This window comes from Oncorhynchus clarkii, chromosome 2, assembly GCF_045791955.1.
Source record: "Oncorhynchus clarkii lewisi isolate Uvic-CL-2024 chromosome 2, UVic_Ocla_1.0, whole genome shotgun sequence".
In the NCBI taxonomy this organism is placed as follows: domain Eukaryota; kingdom Metazoa; phylum Chordata; class Actinopteri; order Salmoniformes; family Salmonidae; genus Oncorhynchus; species Oncorhynchus clarkii.
The window spans coordinates 39,360,057-39,382,733 of record NC_092148.1 but is presented as its reverse complement, the minus strand read 5'-3'; the positions used below and the strand labels follow the sequence as shown (position 1 = coordinate 39,382,733).

The 22,677-nt window shown below is 41.9% G+C and overlaps 1 protein-coding gene across 1 annotated transcript in view; it reads right to left on the bottom strand.

Annotated features, from left to right (window-relative positions):
• The window catches only part of LOC139367884 (BR serine/threonine kinase 2a), a 497,374-nt gene that overhangs the window by 11,083 nt on the left and 463,614 nt on the right, over nt 1–22,677 (bottom strand). Inside the window, exons 14-18 of the mRNA XM_071106247.1 lie at nt 16,266–17,055; nt 15,644–15,692; nt 2,677–2,800; nt 706–886; nt 1–60 (exon numbers count right to left, since the gene is read on the bottom strand). The exon at nt 1–60 is cut by the window's left edge and continues 30 nt beyond it. Coding sequence (XP_070962348.1) covers nt 1–60; nt 706–886; nt 2,677–2,800; nt 15,644–15,692; nt 16,266–17,055 — 1,204 coding nt within the window. The remainder of the gene's footprint in view (nt 61–705; nt 887–2,676; nt 2,801–15,643; nt 15,693–16,265; nt 17,056–22,677) is intronic.

The following is a 22,677-nucleotide window of genomic DNA, read 5'->3' as shown; positions in this document are numbered from 1 at the left end:
GTGTGCTTAGCAACTGGCCCTGAATTGTCTCTACCACCCGCTTGAAGCGCCGGCTGGGTCCTATACACACACACACACACACACACACAAACAGGCAAACACACACATACGCACACACACACACACACATGATTGCAATAGACAAGGGGAGAACAAGGTTAGTCATTCTGTACTCACACACACAAAGGTACTGTACACAGGAACATGAAAACGGCAGAACAGGGGAGGAGAAAAATTGAGAAAGGCAGAGAGGGGAGGAAAAAGGGTAAAGAAATGAAGAGGAAAAGTAAGGAATAAAAGGAATAAAAAGGAAAAACAAAGGAGGGGTCAAGAGAGGAGAGGTCAGGAGAGGACGGGAAAGGAGAAGGGTGGAGAGAAAATAAGATAACAAGGGGGTTAGAGTGGGGGAGGAGGGAAGAGTGTTAGGATAGATCATGGAGATGAAAAAGAGTGTGGCTGCGTGCGGTCTCCTGTAACCACTAACATCAGAGAAGCAGCGGGATCCAAATGGCCTATGATTAGTACCAGGGAAAGTGTCCCCTCCCTCCAATCTGGTCCCATGGAGCACACACACACTGTGAAAGACACAAACACATACACGCACACGTAAACATGCACACACAAACACCTAGCAGCAGTGTGCCTGCATGTGTGTGCGTGTTTGTGTGCATGTGTGTGTGCATGCATGAATGCGTGTACGTGTACCTGAGAGCAGGGTAAAGGTGACAGAGTAGATGCCGTTCTCCTTGGGGGCGGTGGTGCCCTCTGTGTAGGTGATGTCCACCTGGAACTTGACTGGCTTCTGGAAGACCGTGGGGCCGGCTGTGGACTTGTACTCTGCCCGGAAACTCGTCTGGCTGATCACACTGTGGCTGAGACTAGGGATCTGGAAGAGCAATAAATCTTTTTTGTTGTTGTTGTTTTATTTTGTAGTTATGAAGAGGACATTCTGAATCAAGAGATACAAAATATAAGGGGGAATCAAGAAGAGAGAGAGGAAAGAGAGACTGAAGAAAAGGAGGGAGGGTGAGAGAGGGAGAAAAATGGGGGAGAGAGAAAGAGGTGGAACCTGCATTGCTTGCTGTTTGGGGTTTTAGGCTGGGTTTCTGTACAGCACTTTGAGATATCAGCTGATGTACGAAGGGCTATATAAATACATTTGATTTGATTTGGAGCGGCTGATTGTGTGGCTCCTGAGGAAAGAAGTAGGGATAGAGGATCATAGAGAGGGAATAGAGAGCGAGGAGCATACAGAGAGAGGGAGAAAAAGTGTCACAGAGAAAGACTCACTCGCTCAAGTGAGTAAAGAGATAACAAATTGAGAGTGACTTTCAGCTTTTTGCCACATACCTCTTATATAAATAACAGGTTGAATAAAACGTCATTAAAATTACCCTGATGCAACCAAGCACAGATTCAACTCTAACCAGATTACAACGTCAGTACATCTGAGATTGACACGCGGCACAGAGACTTTAGGGCCCATAGGGCTCTTGTCAAAAGTAGTATACCATAGGGAATAGGATGCCATTTGGAACGCATATTTCAGGCTAATGCAGTGTCAACCCTGCAACACCCAAATTGTCATGTTTCACCAAACTGTTGCCAAGAGTTTGATTAATCCTAGAGTGCTGAGGAGTATAGTTCCATCTATTCAAGTGTTCATCTACTCTCTGGGACACCAAGCATACACTAGGGGACAAAATAGCTACCTCATAGGAATAGAAGATTGGTTTGCCATTGACCTACAGTATTGGGGCTATACTGCAACATACCTGCAACATATGCATATACACTGAGAGTACAATACATTAGGAATACCTTCCTAATATTGAGTTGCACCCCTTTTTTGAACATCCTCAATTTGTTGGGGTATGGACTCTACAAGGTGTCGAAAGCGTTCCACAGGGATGGTGGCCCATGTTGACTCCAATGCTTCTTACAGTTGTGTCACGTTGGCAGGGTGTCCATTGAGTGGTGAACCATTATTGATACACACTGGAAACTGTTGTGCGTGAAAAACCCAGCAGAGTTGCAGTTCTTGACACACTCAAACCGGTGTGCCTGGCCCCTACCCCGTTCAGAGGCACTTAAATCTTTTGTCCTGTACATTCACCCTCTGAATGGCACAATCCATGTCTCCGTTGTCTCAAGGTTTAAAAACCCTTTAGACCCGTTTCCTCTCCTTCATCTACACTGATTGAAGCGGATTTAACAAGTGACATCAATAAGGGACCATAGACTGACCAGGTGAATCCAAGTGAAAGCTATCTCATGGAAAGAGCATATCCATAATGATATAGGGAATACATTCTGTAGAAAGGAGGAGAAGTTAAGAGGAGAGGAGGAGAGAATGATAGGAGAGAGAGAGCAGAGTGGAGGGGAGTGAGAGTGAGGAAAAGAAGAGATGTAAGGGAGGCCGGAGAGAAGGAAGGAGGTGGGAAAGCAAAGTAGGAGTGAGAAAATGTGGTGAATGAATGACTGAATGAGAAGTGGCAGAGAGCAGAAAATACGATCAGTAAAGGAGAAGGAAAGAGACATGGAGAGGTAGAGTAAGAGGGCACAAGGAGAATAAGGTTTGAGGGAGGAGAGAGGGAGGAGTAACTAGAGAGAGGAACTAAAGAGGGAGGAGAGCAAAAAGACAGTGAGAGAAAGGGGTAGAGAGGTTTTACCTACCGAAAGAAAGGCATGGACGATGTCAGCCTTGATGGAGTTCAGAGGCTTGTCTTTGATCAAGATGAAGATCTGCTCCTCTTTATCCAGGTTGATGAAGTTACCAAACCAGGATTTTTTGGCAAGTCTGCAAGGAGGGGAGAAAACGGCAGATTGACACAGTTGATCAAAGTACATGTTTTATTGAAACAAATCACTATGGGCTGAAGATTCATAACCTCACATTTGGACTGTTTGCATGTTTGACATACATTTAACCCTTTACACTTGTGCCTCTATATTGGTTGAAAATGGCAGATTTTGGCACTGAATTGGAACGCTGGGCTGTACAGTAACATGCTATATGTAAGCTCAAGCTCTGCGCTTCACAACGCTGTATGAGTTTTGACTGACAGCCGTTCTGAACTTGAGCACCTCACGCAAAAATAAGTTGCCCCATCCCTCCCACTAATTGGGCAACTTTTGTTTTGTTGTCTGATTGAGTGAAATGCTGTAAATTAAGAGGAATTGATGTATTTTGAAAGATGAGACGTTAAAGAGAATAACAATAAACACTGCTTTGATGTCACACAAGCAAGCCAAATTATAAAGAGTTTAAATGTGCACTTCAAAATTTCCATATCATAAAACTCATGTCAATGTTTATGATCACTATGTTTAATGTACAGTTACAAGATTACACGGTGTCATACCCTGGGATGTTCTGAACAGAATGAGCCTATGTTTGTCTACTGTTAAGAGAATTTGCCGCAGAACACGCACCTAAATGCACTCATGAGTCCATTCTGTAAAATGTAATTAATGGCCAGGCGTTTATTTGCTTCAGTTGCCACGAGGATGGTAAAGGCCTAGTAACAGGCGCTGCCTAGCAACCTCCATTATGAAGTATCAAATCTCATGATTGAGCATTGCTTACTCCACATTTAGCTATGAGAGAGAGAGCCCCACCAAAGAGGCCCAGGCCCCCTCAACGCCCCACCAGACCCAGCACACCCCACATGCCCCGCACACCACCAGAGCATCACCACTTCCATCGGATTAGCCAGACTAGACCGGGTCCAGCCTGTTACCCTGTCCCAGACCACCACCTCTACCAGACCAGAGAGGGCCCAGACTTGGCCCTGCTCCATTCCAAAAGGGCCAACAGCAGGACCAGCGCAGCTAAGCAGAGGCCATCAGAGTACAGGGGAACACTGTAGAATTGAGTGAGATTAAACAGCTCCTCCAATACATCTGCACTAAACTGCACTACACACACACACACACACACACACACACACACACACACACACACACACACACACACACACACACACACACACACACACACACACACACACACACACACACACACACCTATTGTACTAAAAGTTTACTTGTTCAATAAATAGGAATATAGACACTATCGTTCAAAAGTTTGGGGCCACTTAGAAATGTCCTTGTTTTTTTAAAGAAAAACACATTTTTTGTCCATTAAAACAACATCAAATTGATCAGAAATAGTGTAGACATTGTTAATGTTGTAAATGACTATTGTAGCTATCAACGGCAGATTTTTATGGATTATCTACATAGGCGTACAGAGGCCCATTATCAGTAACCATCACTCCTGTGTTCCAATAACACGTTGTGTTAGCTAATCCAAGTTTATCATTTGAAAAGGCCAATTGATCATTAGAAAACCCTTTTGCAATTATGTTAGCACAGCTGAAAACTGTTGTTCTGATTAAAGAAGCAATACAACTGGCCTTCTTTAGACTAGTTGAGTATCTGGAGCATCAGCATTTGTGGGTTCGATTACAGGCTCAAAATGGCCAGAAACAAAGAACTTTCTTCTGAAACTCGTCAGTCTATTCTTGTCTTGTTCTGAGAAATGAAGGATATTCCATTTGAGAAATTGCAAAGAAACAGAGGATCTCGTACAACTCCCTTCATTGATCAGCTCAAACTGGCTCTAACCAGAATAGAAAGAGGAGTGGGAGGCCCCGGTGCACAACTGAGCAAGAGGACAAGTACATTAGAGTGTCTAGTTTGAGAAACAGGCGCCTCACAAGTCCTCAACTGGCATCTTAATTAAATAGTACCCGCAAAACATCCGTCTCAACGTAAACAGCGAAGAGGCAACTCCGGGATGATCCCCTTCAACATTAACAATGTCTACACTGTATTTCTGATCAATTTGATGTTATTTTAATGGTCAATTGTTTTTATTTTCTATCAAAAACAAGGACATTTTCTAAGTGACCCCACTTTTGAAAGCTAGTGTTTATATAAACGAATTGGCGAGGGAACTAGAAGAGTCTACAGCACACGGCCTAACCCTACTAGAATCTGAGGTCAAATGTCTACTGTTTGCTGATGATCTGGTGCTTCTGTCACCAACCGAGGAGAGCCTACAAACAGCACCAAGATCTTCTGCACAGACACTGTCAGACCTGGGCCCTGACAGTAAATCTCAGTAAGACAAAAATAATAGTGCTCCAGAAAAAGTATGTTTGCCAGGACCACAAATACAAATTCCATCTATCTAGACACCATTGCCCTAGAGCACACAAAAAACGATACATACCTCGGCCTAAACATCAGCGCCGCAGGTAACTTCCACAAAGCTGTGAACGAGCTGAGAGAAGGCAAGAAGGGCCATATACGCTATCAAAAGGAACATAAAATTTGACATACCAATTAGGATCTGGTTACAAATAATTGAAGCAGTTATAGAACCATATTTCCTTGGTTGTGAGGTATGGGGTCCGCTCACCAAGCAAGAATTTACAAAATGGCACAAACACCAAATTGAGACTCTGCATTCAGAATTCTGCAAAATATCCTCTGTATACAACATAAAACACAAAATAATGCATGCAGAGCAGTTAGGTTGATACCTGCTAATTATCAAAATCCAGAAAATAGCTGTTAAATTCTACAACCACCTAAAAGGAAGTGATTCCCAAACCTTCCATAACAAAGCCATCACCTACAGAGAGGTGAACCTGGAGAAGAGTCCCCTAAGCAAGTTGGTCCTGAGGCTCTGTTCACAAACACAAACAGACCCCAAAGAGCCCCAGGACAGCAACACAATTAGACCCAACCAAATCATAAGAAAACAAAAAGACAATTACTTGACACATTGGAAAGAATTAACAAAAAACAGAGCAAACTAGAATGCTATTTGGCACTAAACAGAGAGTACACAGTGGCAGAATACCTGACCACTGTGACTGACTCTAACTTAAGGAAGTTTTGACTATGTACAGACTCAGTGAGCATAGCCTTGCTATTGAGAAAGGCCGCCGTAGGAAAACTTGGCTCTCAAGACAAGATTGGTTGTGCACACTGCCCACAAAATGAGGTGGAAACTGAGGTGCACTTCCTAACTTCCTGCCAAATGTATTACCATATTAGAGACACATATGTCCCTCAGATTACACAGATCCACAAAGAATTCAAAAATAAACCCAATTTTGAAAAACTTCCATATCTACTGGGTGAAATACCACAGTGTGCCATAAGAGCAGCAATATTTGTGACCTGTTGCCACAAGAAAAGGGCAACCAGTGAAGAACAATACAACCCATATTTATGTTTATTTATTCTCCCTTTGTACATAGTTTTTTGGCTGTCAGAAGTATTAAAATCAAATTAGATTAGCCTTTAAGTCCTTTATTATGCAAATGTATAAAGTGTGTGTGGGCGACGGAGAGATATTAGGGCTTTCAGGAGGAATGGAAAATTGCATGTCAATTCATAAATGGGTAAATCGGAAACCTCTTCCCAACTATTTTGCAATCTATATGGCACAGCTGTCATTTTTTTTGTCCTTAAATGAAACTGGTATATATTTTTATTTATCACAATTTTCTTCAACCAATTTTGGTCTTTAATGCAGGGCTGACAGACAAACTCCTTTACCCCCCCCCCCCCACCACCCCGTTTTTAGAGGGCGAGAAACCAAAAGCCCACTGGGCCTATTTTTCAAAAATTGTCAGTCCACAAGTCACGTGTTTTTCCCTCATTGTATTTACCCAAGTTCTCTCTTAACTCCAGGACCCCCAACAGTTTTTTTGTTGTTGCATGATGCAAGGACTCTAGTGCCAGAGAAGAGAAACTCTCAGAATGAAAATTGCCACAGTTTAGACTACCGATAGATCAGCGTTCTAACTCCCCCTTGTGATAGTGTGGTGCAATGACAGAATGCCACCATCTACCACTGACAGTCGCAGCATAAGCTCGTACCCTTTAAAGGAAGAACCACTGTGTAAAGACATAATGACATTTGAAACATCTTTATTTTTGTATTTTTTTTTCTGTTAATTTTTGTTGTTATTTTCACTTTTGTTCATTATCTACTTCACCTGCTTCGGTAATGCATATGTTTCCCATGCCAATAAAGCCCTTAAATTGAATTGAAATTTAATTGAGAGAACATGGCCTACAACAGAGCCTGGACCTGCTAGGACAGTACAGTCAAACCTGGGCCCTGGCAGTAAACCCCCAAAAGACACAAGTAACGATTTCCAGAGATCTCAGGGACTGAGAGGGAAAGCACACAGGGCATTCTATGCCATTAAAATAATTATTATCGAAATACCTATAAAACTGTGTCTAAAACGAATTGAATGTGTCATTGCACCAATTGCACTTTATGGAAGCGAGGTGTGGGGTCCACTTGCAAAACAAGATTTTACTCAAGGGGACAAACACCCCTTTCAAACCCTGCATGCAGGGTTCTGTAAGATAATCCTACATGTCCAGAAGTAAATGACAAACAATGCATGCAGGACAGAATTCAATTTTGAAAACATCTAAAATACAGTGACCCATTCTCAAATCATTACCAAGCCATGCAATGCCAAGACCTGAGCAAAGAAAAGAGTCCCCTCATCCAGCTGGTCCTGGGGTTGAGTTCACAAACCTGTTTTACTAACACACTGAAGTCTCAGGACCAGAACATCCAATCAATCAGAATAAACTAAATTGCAACACAAGAAACACAAGCACAAAGCAAAATGCAGCACTATCTGGCCCTAAATTGACAGTACATCATGGCAAACTATTTGACCATGGTTACTGATCAAAACCTTAGAAAAACCTTGACAAAGTACACGCTCAGTGAGCACAGCCAATCCATTGAGAATGGCAGTCTCCCTGTAGAGGTAAGGCTGTGCAACCACTTAAACACAGCAGAACCGGAGACAGAGCCGCATTTCCTGTCAACATGTAAAGAATATAAAACAATTAGACAGTGTCATTTCCCTCAATTCTAAACCGTTATTGAAGGTTTCAAAGACCTCTCTGATGAGAATAAGCTACCCATCCTGTTGGGGGAAAACGCAGAGAGCTGTGGGTTGGCAGCGCACTACATTGCTGCCTGCAATAAGACGAGGCACAGTGTCTGACAGACCAACCAACCTGCACATGTCCTCTATGCCAAATTGAATTGAGAGAGAGAGTGACTAAAGGACATCGCCCTTAACCGCAGCCCCAACACCTCACACAGGAGCAACAGATCAACGGACACCCCGCCCAGACCAGCGAGACACTCTACCAGACCTGCGGAACCACCCCACCGGACCTACACTAGAGGATCCACGCCGGGAGGACCTACATCCAGACCACAGCACCACCAGCCACATCCCCACCCCCACCCCAACCAATCAATACCTCCGCAAACCAACCATTCCCACACCCCATATTGGCCCCCTCAAATAAGACCTATGCCCCTTCTGCTAACCCCATGCCCCCACTCCCGCAAGGAGGGCCTCAACATGAAAGTCACTCATACGCCCAGCCGTGAGCAGGCAAACAGGCCCAAGCCCGACTCTTACACTAGATCAAGCTAATGGCATGTACCAGATGCTCAGCAGGGTATGTATATAGTCAATATAGGCTTTGAGGGGACTCCTAAGGTAGGTACACCTATAGCTAATCTCTTGGCAGTAGTACTACAGACTACTTTATCACTGACCTCAACCCAGTCTCTCAGAGCGTTCACAGTTAGCCCACTGACACCCCTATAAGATCACAGAAAAATCACAGTCTACTTGAACAGACCAATACTCAATCATGAGGCATCAAAGCCAAAGGAACTGACTAATATTAAGAAATGATAAAGATGGAAGGAATGTAGTGTGGAAACTTACCAAAAAACAATTAGGCAACAACAAATTCAATCCCTTTTAGACAACTACCTGGACAAAACATTTCACTTTAAAAGTGAAGGTGTAAACTTGGCCGTAGAAACCCTAAACAGTATATTTGACCTCTCAGCTTTCCTATCAAATCAAAAAATGTCAAGCAGAAAAACAAAGAAAATGAACAACAATGATAAATTATTTGATGAGGATTGCAAAAACCTAAGAAAGAAATTGAGAAACCTATCCAACCAAAAACATAGAGACCCAGAAAACCTGAGATTACACCTTCAGTAATGTGAATCGCTAAAACAATACAGATATACACTTTGGAAAAAGAAGGAACAGCCCGTCAGAAATCAGCTCTATGTAATTGAAGAATCCATAGAATCTAACAGATTCTAGGAAAATTGGAACACACTAAACAAACAACAACACGAAGAGTTATCAATCCAAATTGGAGATATATGGATAAACCACTTCTCAAATATGTTTGTCTCTATAACAAAGAACAAAGAACAAACAGCAAAAACATATACATGATCAAATACAAATCTAAGAATCAACTATTAAAGATGCTACCAAATAATGCATGCAGAGCAGAATTAGGCTGATACCCGCTAATTATCCAAATCCATAAAATAGCAATTCAATTCTACAAACACCTGAAAGGGAGTGATTCTCAAACCTTCCATAACAAAGACATCACCTACAGAGAGATAAACCTGAAGAAGATTCCCCTAAGCAAGCTGGTCCTGGGACAGAGCAAGTTGGTCCCAAACAGAGCAAACTAGAATGCTATCTGGCCCTAACGATCCTCAACAATACACACAAATCTGAAAGTAAAAGAGTGGAATTAAGAAATACATAAATATTAGGACGAGCAATGTCAGAGTGGCATTGACCAAAATACAGTAGAATACAGTATATACTATACATATGAAACGAGTAAAACAGTATGTAAGCATTGTTAAAGTGACTAGTGTTCCATTATTAAAGTCATCAGTGATTCCATGTCAATGTACTGTACATAGGGCAGCAGCCTCTAAGGAGCAGTGTTGAGTGGTAGCCGGCTAGTGATGACTATTTAACAGTCTGATGGTCTTGAGATAGAAGCTGTTTTTCAGTCTCTCGGTCCAAGATTTAATGCACCTGTACTGGCCTCACCTTCTGCATGATAGTGGGGTGAACAGGCCGTGGCTCAGGGTGGGTGTCCTGGAGGCAGTGTTGCCATCAGTTGCTAAATCACGTTGTGATATCATTGCATAATAACTAAAACATTACGTAGAATATACAACGTTACTCAAATTGACTGGCCCTCTCGGCTAAAATATGATTTGACATTTGTTAATCGCATATTTTTTGGTTGTAAAAGTAATATAAACACAACACATTTTATATGATTAGATATGTTTATTTTTAAACACAACATTTAATTATTGAACAATTACACGTTACACGTTATTGAACAATTACATTTGGTTTATTTTATTTTTATCTAGTAAACCTACACATTCTGAACAATTATAGATTTAAGCAGTGTATTGGCAGTTAGTTATCATGCCTGGCTACAAAAGTGCATTGTGAGTGACGTCAGTAGCAGACGCTCAGCTCGTGCACAGGCAGCTAGAGTGTGTGACAGAGAAAATATTTTTGTGTCATTTAGAGGGAACGCATTTTAGCGTTTGAGTCACTTTTCAAAAGTTGCTAAAAGTTCCAAATACATTTTTAAAAGTAGCTAAATTAGTTGCTAGGTGCTGTTTGAAAAAAAAAGTTGCCAGGGTAGTCTGACAAGTTGCTAAATCTAGCAACAAAATTGCTAAGTTGGCATCATTGCCAGGAGGGCAGGCAGTGTTACCCCGGTGATGCACTGGATGGACCGCACCACCCTCTAGAGAGCCCAGCTGTTGCGGGCTGTGCAGTTTCCATACCTGGCAGTGATAAAGGGTGCTCTCTATTGTGCATCTTAAAAACTTTGTCTTAGGGGCCAAGCCAAATTTCTTCAGCCTCCTGAGATTGAAGAGGCGTTGTTGCGCCTCCTTCACCACACCGTCTGTGTGGGTGGACCATTTCAGATTATCAGTGATGTGTACACAGAGGAACTTGAAGCTCTTCACCTTCTCCACTGCGGTCCCGTCGATGTGGATAGGGGCGTGCTCGCTCTGCTGTCTCCTGAAGTCCATGATCAGCTCCTTTGTTTTGTTGTAGGTATTCCTCTTGTCCAGATGGGATAGGACGCCAGGCAGTGCGATGGTGATTGTTTCATCTGTGGATCGATTGGGGCAATATGCAAATTTAAGTGGGTCTAGGGTGTCAAGTAAGGTGGAGGTGATATCATCCTTAACTAGATCCTCAAATCACTTCATGATGACAGAAGTGAATGTTACAGAGGGATAGTAATTTAGTTCAGTTACCTTTGCTTTCTTTGGTACAGAAACAATGGTGGACATCTTCAAGCAAGTGGAGACTGCAGACTGGGATAGGGAGAGATTCAATATGTCTGTAAACTCTCCAGACAGCTGGTCTGCCCATGTTCCGAGGACACGTCTAGGGAGGCTGTCTAGGCCGGCAGCCTTGTGAGGGTTAAATATTTTACTCACATCGGTGTTTAGTTTGTCTGGGAGCCACGTGGCTGGTTTTCCCTGTGTTATCTGTTATCGTTTGTAGACACTGCCACATACGTCTCGTGTCTGAGCCATTGAATTGAGACTCCACTCCACTCTGTACTGACGTTGTACCTGTTTGATTGCCTTATGGAGGTAATAACTACACTGTTGGTATTCAACCATATTCCCAGTCACCTTGACGTGACTAAATGCGATGGCCCGCGCTTCCCGTTTTGTGCGAATGCTGCCATCTATCCACGGTTTTTGGTTTGGGTAGGTTTTAATAGTCACAGTGGGAACAACATCCCCTTCCTGATGAACTCAGTCACTGTGTCCGTTTATGCGTCAATGTTATTCTCAGAGGCAACCTGGAACATATCCCTGTCTGCGTGATCTGATAGAGTCGTGATCTGATTTGCCAAAGGGAGGGTGGGGAGGGCCTTGTAGCCATCCCGGAAGAGAGAGTAACACATTTGGAGAATTTTGAAGCGTGAATAGTACAGGCAATGTGCTGCTAGAACTTCGGAAGCGTTTTCCTCAAATTTGCCTTGTTAAAATTCCATGCTAGAATAAATATGCCCTCAGGATATGTGGTTTCCAGTTTGCACAAAGTCCAGTGTAGTTCCTTGAGGGCCGTTGTGGTATCAGGTTGAGGCGGAATATACACGGCTGTAACTATAACCTCTTGGGAGTTAATACAGGCGGCATTTGATGTGAGGTATTCTAGGTCAGATGAACAAAAGGACTTGAGTTCCTGTACATGATCAAAGTCACACCATGAGTAGTTAATCATGAACCATACACCACCGCCTTTCTTCTTCCCAGAGAGGTCTTTATTTCTGTCTCCACGATGTACTAAGAACCCAGCTGGCTGTATTGACGGGGACAGTATATCTGGAGAGACCCTTGATTCCGTGAAAGAGAGTATGCTACAGTCCCCGATGTCTCTCTGGAAAGAGATCCTCGCCCTGAGCTTGTCTATTTTATTGTCCAGGCACTGAACAGTAATATACTTGGAAGCGGTGGATGGTGTGCAGGCCTTATGAGTCGGACTAGAAGTTCACTCCGAATACCTCTTCTCCGCCGGTGGCATCTGGGTTCAATTGCCCTGGGGGGTATAAACAAAGGATCCAATTCGGGAAAGTCGTACTTCTGGTAGTAATGCTGGTGAGTTACCAACGGTCTGATATCCAAAAACTTTCTCTTGCATTTCAAGATGATGGGGGGGGGGGGGGGGGGGGGGGGGAAACGCATGTTTTTTATTTGTATTATCTTTTACCAGATCTAATGTGTTATATTCCCATACATTAATTTCACATTTCCACAAACTTCAAAGTGTTTCCTTTCAAATGGTATCAAGAATATGCATATCCTTGCCTCAGGTCCTGAGCTACAGGCAGTTTGATTTGGGTATGTCATTTTAGGCGATAATTGAAAAATGGTCTGATCCTTAAGGGGAACACTTTGACTATGTACAGATTCAGTGAGCATAGCCTTGCTATTGAGAGAGGACGCTGTAGGCAGTCCCGGCTCTTAAGAGAGACAGGCAATGTGCATACTGCCAAGAAACTGAGGGTGAAAACCTCCTGCCAAATGTATGACCATATTAGAAACTCCCGTATCTGTTGGATGAAACAGTGTGCCATCACAGCAGCATGTTTTGTGAAATTAAAGCCCCCCCCCCCCCCCCCCCCCACACACACACACACACACACAGAGACAGAGAGAGAGACATTGTTACAACACTGTATATATATATATATATATATATATATATATATATATATATATATATATATATATATATATATATATATATATATATATATATATATATACAGTGCCTTGCGAAAGTATTCGGCCCCCTTGAACTTTGCGACCTTTTGCCACATTTCAGGCTTCAAACATAAAGATATAAAACTGTATTTTTTTGTGAAGAATCAACAACAAGTGGGACACAATCATGAAGTGGAACGACTTTTATTGGATATTTCAAACTTTTTTAACAAATCAAAAACTGAAAAATTGGGCGTGCAAAATTATTCAGTCCCCTTAAGTTAATACTTTGTAGCGCCACCTTTTGCTGCGATTACAGCTGTAAGTCGCTTGGGGTAATATTGAAAGCGATAATATTGAAATGGAAGGAGTATCAGACCACTGCAAATCTACCAAGACCTGGCCGTCCCTCTAAACTTTCAGCTCATACAAGGAGAAGACTGATCAGAGATGCAGCCAAGAGGTCCATGATCACTCTGGATGAACTGCAGAGATCTACAGCTGAGGTGGGAGACTCTGTCCATAGGACAACAATCAGTCGTATATTGCACAAATCTGGCCTTTATGGAAGAGTGGCAAGAAGAAAGCCATTTCTTAAAGATATCCATAAAAAGTGTTGTTTAAAGTTTGCCACAAGCCACCTGGGAGACACACCAAACATGTGGAAGAAGGTGCTCTGGTCAGATGAAACCAAAATTGAACTTTTTGGCAACAATGCAAGACGTTATGTTTGGCGTAAAAGCAACACAGCTCATCACCCTGAACACACCATCCCCACTGTCAAACATGGTGGTGGCAGCATCATGGTTTGGGCCTGCTTTTCTTCAGCAGGGACAGGGAAGATGGTTAAAATTGATGGGAAGATGGATGGAGCCAAATACAGGACCATTCTGGAAGAAAACCTGATGGAGTCTGCAAAAGACCTGAGACTGGGACGGAGATTTGTCTTCCAACAAGACAATGATCCAAAACATAAAGCAAAATCTACAATGGAATGGTTCAAAAATAAACATATCCAGGTGTTAGAATGGCCAAGTCAAAGTCCAGACCTGAATCCAATCGAGAATCTGTGGAAAGAACTGAAAACTGCTGTTCACAAATGCTCTCCATCCAACCTCACTGAGCTCGAGCTGTTTTGCAAGGAGGAATGGGAAAAAATTTCAGTCTCTCGATGTGCAAAACTGATAGAGACATACCCCAAGCGACTTACAGCTGTAATCGCAGCAAAAGGTGGCGCTACAAAGTATTAACTTAAGGGGGCTGAATAATTTTGCACGCCCAATTTTTCAGTTTTTGATTTGTTAAAAAAGTTTGAAATATCCAATAAAAGTCGTTCCACTTCATGATTGTGTCCCACTTGTTGTTGATTCTTCACAAAAAAATACAGTTTTATATCTTTATGTTTGAAGCCTGAAATGTGGCAAAAGGTCGCAAAGTTCAAGGGGGCCGAATACTTTCGCAAGGCACTGTATATCTTATATATAAATATATATTTTTATTTTTTCGTTATGTATACTTTGACAATGTAAGTAATAATGAATTTGCCATGTCAATAAAGTAAATTGAATTTAATTGAATTGAGAAATAGGTACTGAGTGAGGGACAGAGAGAAATAGGTACTGAGTGAGGGACAGAGAGAGAGAGAGAGAGAGAGAGAGACCTAGAGAAATAGGTACTGAGTGAGGGACAGAGAGAGAGCGAGACAGAGAGAGAGACCGGGAGAAATAGGTACTGAGTGAGGGACAGAGAGAGAGAGAGAGACAGAGAGAGAGACCTAGAGTAATAGGTACTGAGTGAGGGACAGAGAGAGAGAGAGACCGGGAGAAATAGGTACTAAGTGAGTGAGGGAGTTGAAGTGGGGATGAGTCTGAATACTTACTCTGGGGATGAGTCTGGTGAGATGCTGCCTTTGTATTTCCTAGGGTAGGATATACAACAGCATTTTTATATTTTATTTACTCTTACATTGCTCTTAAGGGCTCTATTATCACTCCTAAGGTATTTTCTCTCTATATATATATATACACACATAACTTTTGATTTTATTTTCATTGTTGGACAGAAAAGACACCAGGATATCGGCTCCAAGTGAGAAATTTGGAAACCTGTTCCCAAGTATTCCAACGCATAATAGAGAAACACGTGATTGTATATAAATGTAAGCAAGGTTTAAATGATTGCGTTTTAATCAAATATTACATCTGTTTGGGCTTATTGCGGTCAATTTGCAGTTTAACAAATTATTTGTAATTATGTGCCGGCCACCCGACCATCTATTGATACTCTACTTTGTTGGTGTGTGTGTACTGTATTGTGTGGAATTGGAGAAGACAGGTAAAGGTACTTACTCCAGGGTGATGCTGTGTTTGTGTGCGTGTGTGTGTGTTACGTTAGTCAGTGTGTCGTATGTAAGGACTAAGTTGTGTTGACATGAAGAGGATAGGTAAAGGTACTTACTCTGGGGAAGACTCTGGTGTGAGGCTGGACATCTCCTCTTGTGTGGGAACTGGGTAGAGAGAAGCAAGGTCACAGGTTAGAGAAAGCGCAAAGGTTAGAGAGTGGATCAAAAGCTTGTTGCATTTTTTTTTTTTAACCTTTATTAACTAGGCAAGACAGTTAAGAACAAATTCTTATTTACAATGACGGCCTACCCCGGCCAAACCCTAACCCAGACAATGCTTGGCCAATTATGCGCCGTCCTATGGGACTCCCAATCACAGTCGGTTGTGACACAGTCTCGAATCCAACAAGGGTCTGTAATGACGCCTCTAACATGGAGATGCAGTGCCTTAGACCGCTGCTCCACTCGGGAGCCGAAATGCATGCAGCCTGCTCTCATAAAGCAACAATCAGAGATGGGTATCCCAAAGCCTTCATAGCTAAAGTAGTACTTTATTTCTCTTGCAGATCTATACTAATGCAACGAATGTTGTTCATCCACTCGCAAAAGATTGACTGTCAAACATTGATTTTATAATTGTTTTCTCACAGCTGTGCAGCTGAGTTCTGAACAAAAAAGGAATGACTATTTTCACTTTGAAGGCTTTAGGAAACCCATTTCTTTTCCCTCTCTCAGTACCTTGTAGTTTCCTGCGGTGAAAGCGCGGCGAGCCCAGGAAGCTGTTCTTGATGGAGTTGAGGCGTGTCCTCCAGGGCATACCGCCGATAGATGGGCTGGGAGGCGGTGTGGGGTTGGGCGTGCCCGCCGGGCTCTCCTTGGGTGTGTGCACAGGGGTGCCCTTGGGGGTGGGGAGGGGGCTGCCCCGGGGGGATGGGTGAGGGGTAACCTGTATGAGGGGGATAGATTTGGGACCGTAGTCAGTGCCCGAGTGAGAGGGAGAGGGTGTGGGTGAGGGGGTGGGTGAGGGCGCCACTGGGTGGAAGGGGTGCCATCGAATGGGCGAGAGGGGCACTGCGTCGGGGGCATGGGTGACAGAGAGCTGGGGGATTGTGGGGGAGGGCGTTGTGAGAGCAGGGCGCCGCTGCCCCATGGGGCTGCTCGGGGGTGCTCTGAGAGATGTGACAGAGGTGGCGGAGGAGGAGGGGGATGGGGCCTGACAGGGGGTAGAGGTCTCCGACTTGGGGGGCACAATCGCTGGGCTGAGGGAGGGGGTCTCCGGAAGGGGGTTGGAGTGGGTGGACGCAAGGGGCTTGGGCAGCAGTTTGGGCTTGGCCGGGAGGGTTTGGTTTCTGGGGTCGGGTGGTAGCAGCTGCCCGCTGTCCGGGGCCAGGGAGTTGGGGGTGGGGGCACGATGGGCAACTGTCCAGTTGGTGTGGGGGGCAAGGGGCTCGGGGGAGGGGCAGGGGCTGGAGTTGGGCGACTGGGAGAAGTCTGGAGACGGGGGGGGTACACAGAACTTTCTGAGAGGCTACATTTTGGGTAGAAAGAAGGGAGCATACACATAATATGAACAGTACCAAAAGCAGGGGGTGCACAAAGACACACAGATACACACAACACGCACAGACGAATACACACACGAATGCCCACACATGCAGATGCAACACAGAGCAAACAGCCACAAAACCAGCAGCGAGAGAGACAGCCAGGCACAGATAGGCAGGTGAGGTGTGATACAGTAATGATGGATGGATGGAGGGAGGGGTATATAAAGAAAAAGACAAAGACAAAAAGAAGAACAAACATGGAGTCGGTTAGCTCATTCAGCAAATCGGCCAAGTAGAAAGGCAACAAGACCATGGGACAGTGTAAACAAAACAAAAAAACAACAACATCGCAAGCATTCAAAACAGACAGATGTTAAAAAAAGTGCAATGTGATATAAGGTGATGTGCTGTCAGTGACCAAAGCAAGCAAACACACACAGAAAGGTGAAAGACAAGGCAGGCTAGCTGTCTGAGCAAGGCTTTTGCTGAGACATGAAAACCATGGACACTTGGCCTGGTAAACCTAAAGGGGAAATCCATTTTTGGACTTATAAATGAATGATATGTAACCATTGATTCTTGAAGAACATAAGTTATTAGTGCCTTGTGAGCTTAGCTCAACTGTTGTAACCCATCAGAACCCAAAATATAAGGGCCTAATTCAATCAGATCCGTTTTAGCCTATATCCGCAGAGCTGATGTTTTGACGGTGTCCGAGTTGGAATTTACTTTCACAAGCAGCTCATGGCATTATACCTAAAGCTGACATTGACATTGGCAGCACGGAGTCGCATTAAGATAAATCCAACGCAGCCTTGTTTTCAAGCGAACACTGAAATGTAAGATGTAATCTACACCTCTATTAGGCTGATAGAAATCCTCAATATTTCGTTGAATGATAGTCAATTTCAGCGTCAAATTCTATTGGTCCTAAGTTCTGTCTTCTATTGATCTTAAGCCGGGTTCTATATAGCCTACACTTTCTCGTTCTGATCTTCTAACATGAGTGGGATGGGTGTGGATTCGTGACAATGATCAAGAGCAGCTGCACAACAAATTGACAGCACCAACGCAGTTACACCTCCGACACCGCCAAAACAGCTATGCAGGTGTGTCAGAAGGTGAGTGTAGCTGGTGCATGAAGTCAGGCGCAGGAGAGCAAAATGAGTGAACAACGTGCTATACTCAAAAGATAAAGGCACACGGTAAACAAATACACTTGACCAAAAACCAACGGTAAATATAACGCACGGGTGAACACAGCACCTGTCGAAAAACCAGCCATAATGAACCGAACTGAACATAGAAATAATCCCTGAACATGGGGGAAACAGAGGGTTAAATACATGAACATGTAATTGAATATTGAAAACCAGGTGTGTAGAAAATAAAGACAAAACCAATGGAAAATGAAAGATGGATCAGCGATGGCTAGAAAACCGGTGACGTCGACCGCTGACCGTCGCCGTACAAGGAGAGGGACCGACCTCGGCGGAAGTCGTGGCAAGGTGTATCACCGGTTAAAGCTTGATTTAATTTAATCTAGGCCTGAGCTTGTTTAACTCCAATGTTTGTAAACAAAGTAAATGTAAACAAATACCATAAAGCTTTAAAATATGGTTCAAACTATTATTTTTAAATTATGGATGGTCAGTCCTTGCATTCATAGCTCTGACTATGAATTTAAGAGTGGTTACATTTCTCCAGCCCAGTCCCTTAGCTTTTTACTGAAACGGGCGGGGAAACGTTTTGCTATTGTTTCAACTGCTTTCAACATTTCAACATTTTTTAAAACTTTTTAAAACACTTCATAGTTATTATGAGTGCAACACTTCTTCTGATTATGTGGTAACAAACACTCTCAAGTGAGACACAAACCACGTTTCCATCCACAGTTTTAATGTGAATAAAGTCATACTGTATAAAATAAAATCAAGACAGCTATGATGGAAACAGGAAGTTTTGGTAAAATGTTATAATTGCAGACAAATCATTTGTTTTTTTGACGTGGTGGGATCTCTTTTTGTGTCTGTAAAATGCATTATGCGAGAAATGGCAATGGAAACGAGTTTATGGGCAAATATTGATATAATAACCTTCATGTTAAAGTAAACTTGGAGTCACACAATGATATGGTTTGTGGTCCTCCCACTACGACCCCTTGACTTTTCCACATTTTGGTACATTACAGTCTTAATTGTAAAATTGCTTAAATCATACCCCCTAACGACAAAGCAAAAACATGTTTTTAGAAATTGTTGCTAATTAATGAAAAAGAAAACTGAAATATAACATTTACATAAGTATTTACACCCTTTACTCAGTACTTTGTTGAAGCACCTTTGGCAGCGAATACCGCATCAGGCACATTTGCTATTAAACACAGTTTTTGTGACAAAACTATCAGTAGAGTTGAAAGTGCGATGGAAACACATTGAACTTTTGATTTTTATTCGGTACCTAAAAACTTTGTGTGCACCACATCGTCAGGCACTGATTTTAATCTGCAACAAAATAGATAGTATGACTAAAAGCACCCCAAGTAAAAGCTAAAAAGGTGTCTAAGTGATTACATTTATTTTGTGACAATGTGTATTTAATTCATATTCTGTTCATATACAGCATTTTCTATGAATTACTTCACACATTGTACCTGTGGGCTGCCACTCAGAAGAAGAAGAAGATTTCTTTCCAAATGGTAACACTTTACTTGACACCAAGTGCCATAACACTTTATGACACTGTCATAACCATGTCAACATGTGTCATAACAGCTGACATAACTTGTCATAACCTGTCATAATATGGTCATAATACTTACCAAGGAAGGAAATATATCTACTAATATATCTAAAAAGACAAAACAGAAAATAATTCTGATAAAACTGCAGTTCCTCACAATATAATGACAGCTCTTATTAATAAATATTGTTATAAAATATAGACCAGTTCTATTAGACATTAAAATAAATTGTGGTAACACTTGACACCCAGTGTCATAACAATGTTCCTGCATTCATCCCAGACATCAGCAACAGATCATTAGGGTAGGTGCATGTCTGACATCAATGTGTGTACACTTACAATTATAATTTAATACATTTAAAATGGATATAACATAAACATACTGTTGACACGTAGGCAATGGTGCAATGGAATGTTTTGCTGAGTGTGGTAGGTTTTGTGGGTTTATGTAGGTGTCATAACTAGCCATAAAATAACACAATATATGTCACAACAGATCTAAATACATATGCCATGACAGTGTTATGGCCATATTATAACAGGTTTGACAAGTTATGTCAGCTGTTATGACATATTATGGCATGGTTATGACTATGTCATAAAGTGTTATGACGCTGGGTGTCAAGTAAAGTGTTACCAAAATCGAGTAGTGATAGAAACACCAGGTAAGTGGAGATGGGAGTCTTGAGAGGCAGAAGGGTTGATTTGGTTACATAAATTGTATATCTTGAGATGAAGCTCTCTGCTGTGGAGCTTTGCAACTCTTTCTTGGTTATCTTTGGTTGCTTCTCTGATTAATGCCCTCCTTGCCTGGTCCGTGAGTCTTGGCAAGTTTGTTGTCGTGCCATATTCTTTAAATTTTTTAATAATGGATTTAATGGTGCTCCGTGGGAAGTTCAAAGTTTAGGATATTTTTTTTATAACCCAACCCTGATCTGTACTTCTCCACAACTATGCCCCTGACCTGTTTGGATTGCTCCTTGCTCTTCATGGTGCCTCTTGCTTGGTGGTGTTGCAGACTCTGGGGCCTTTCAGAACAGGTATATGAGATCATGTGACAGATCATGTCACACCTGTGTGCAATCTAACTAATTATGTGACTTCTGAAGGTAATTTGTTGCACCAGATCTTATTTAGGGGCTTTATAGCAAAGGGGTGAATACATATGCATGCACAACTTTTCCGCTTTTTATTTTGTATACATTTTTGAAACAAGTATTTTTTTTTTATTTTTTTTATTTCACTTCACCAATTTGGACTATTTTGTTAATGTCATGACATGAAATCCAAATAAAAATCCATTTAAATTACAGGTTGTAATGCAACAAAATAGGAAAAACGCCAAGGGGGATGAATACTTTTGCAAGGCACTGTAGGTGAGAGGGAACTAGTACAGGAAGTGAGTGGCGTAGGGTTGCAATGGCAGCTGGAAACTTTACCAGTAAACGACCAGGTATTTGGTAACTTTTAAAAATATTTTTATCAGATGACATCACATAGACTTTTTGGGGACTTCAGATTATCACAGGTGTCTTAAATTATCTCTGAACCTCTGTGTGGCTTTCTCACATATAACAACACATAAATAATATTTAAATAATATATAAATAATACATATTTATTATTACATATTTATGATATATTTATTTTATAATTATGATATATTTATTATGTATTATATATAAATAATATATTAAATAATAAAATAAAATGATGAAGTTGTAAAACATTATCCTAAATAAAATGAATACATTTAATGAATACCATTGGTATTTAATGAGGAGTTCAGCATTAAAACCTGTTAGGGCTAGGGGGCAGCATTTTCACTTTGGATGAATTGCGTGCCCATAGTGATCTGCATCCTAGTCTGTCCTAGATGCTAATATATGCATATTACTATTACTATTGGATAGAAAACACTCTGAAATTTCTAAAACTGTTTGAATTATGTCTGTGAGTATAACAGAACAGTAAGTGGGAAAAAAACAGTAACTGTGAGTATAACAGTAAGTGGAAATTTTGGGGCTGGTCGAATTTCAGGTCATCGCCTATTCACATCCAAACAAGATATGGATATGTTCGCACTTCCTACGCCTTCCACTAGATGTCAACAGTCAGTAGAACATGGAATGAAGCCTCTAGTGTGATGTATGACCGGATGGGAGGGGAATGAGTCACTGGTCTGTCAGAATGCCAGTTCTTGGTTGCGCACATTTCTGTTGATATCGCCTGCGTTCCATGACTCTGCAGACAAAAACGAATGCTCCGGTTGGAACGTTATTGGATATATATGAAAATAACATCCTAAAGATTGATTCTCTACTTAGTTTGACCAGTTTATTCGACCTGGAATATAGCTTTTTTAAGTTTTCGTCCAAGTTCGCCTGGACCAGCGCCAGCTTTTGGACATGTGAACTAACCGTGCTAGCAAAAGCAGCTAATTGGACACTAGTAATGGACATTATGGAACAAAACAACGATTTATTGTGGAACTAGGACTCCTTGCACTGCATTCTGATGAAAGATCATCAAAGGAAATATTTATGATGTAATTTCGTATTTCTGTTGACTCCAGCATGGCGGAGAAATATTGTTACGCCTTAGCGCCGTTTTAGATTATTACATGATATGCTTTTTTCGTAGCGTTTTTAAAAACTCTGACACAGCGGTTGCATTAAGAACCAGTGTATCTTTAATTATATGTAAAACATGTATCTTTCGTCAAAGTTTATGATGAGTATTTCTGTTATCTGGCGTAGCTCTCTGTAATTACTCCGGGTATTTTGGAAGCATTTCTGAACATGGCATCAATGTAAACCGAGATTTGTGGATATAAATATGCATATTATCGAACAAAA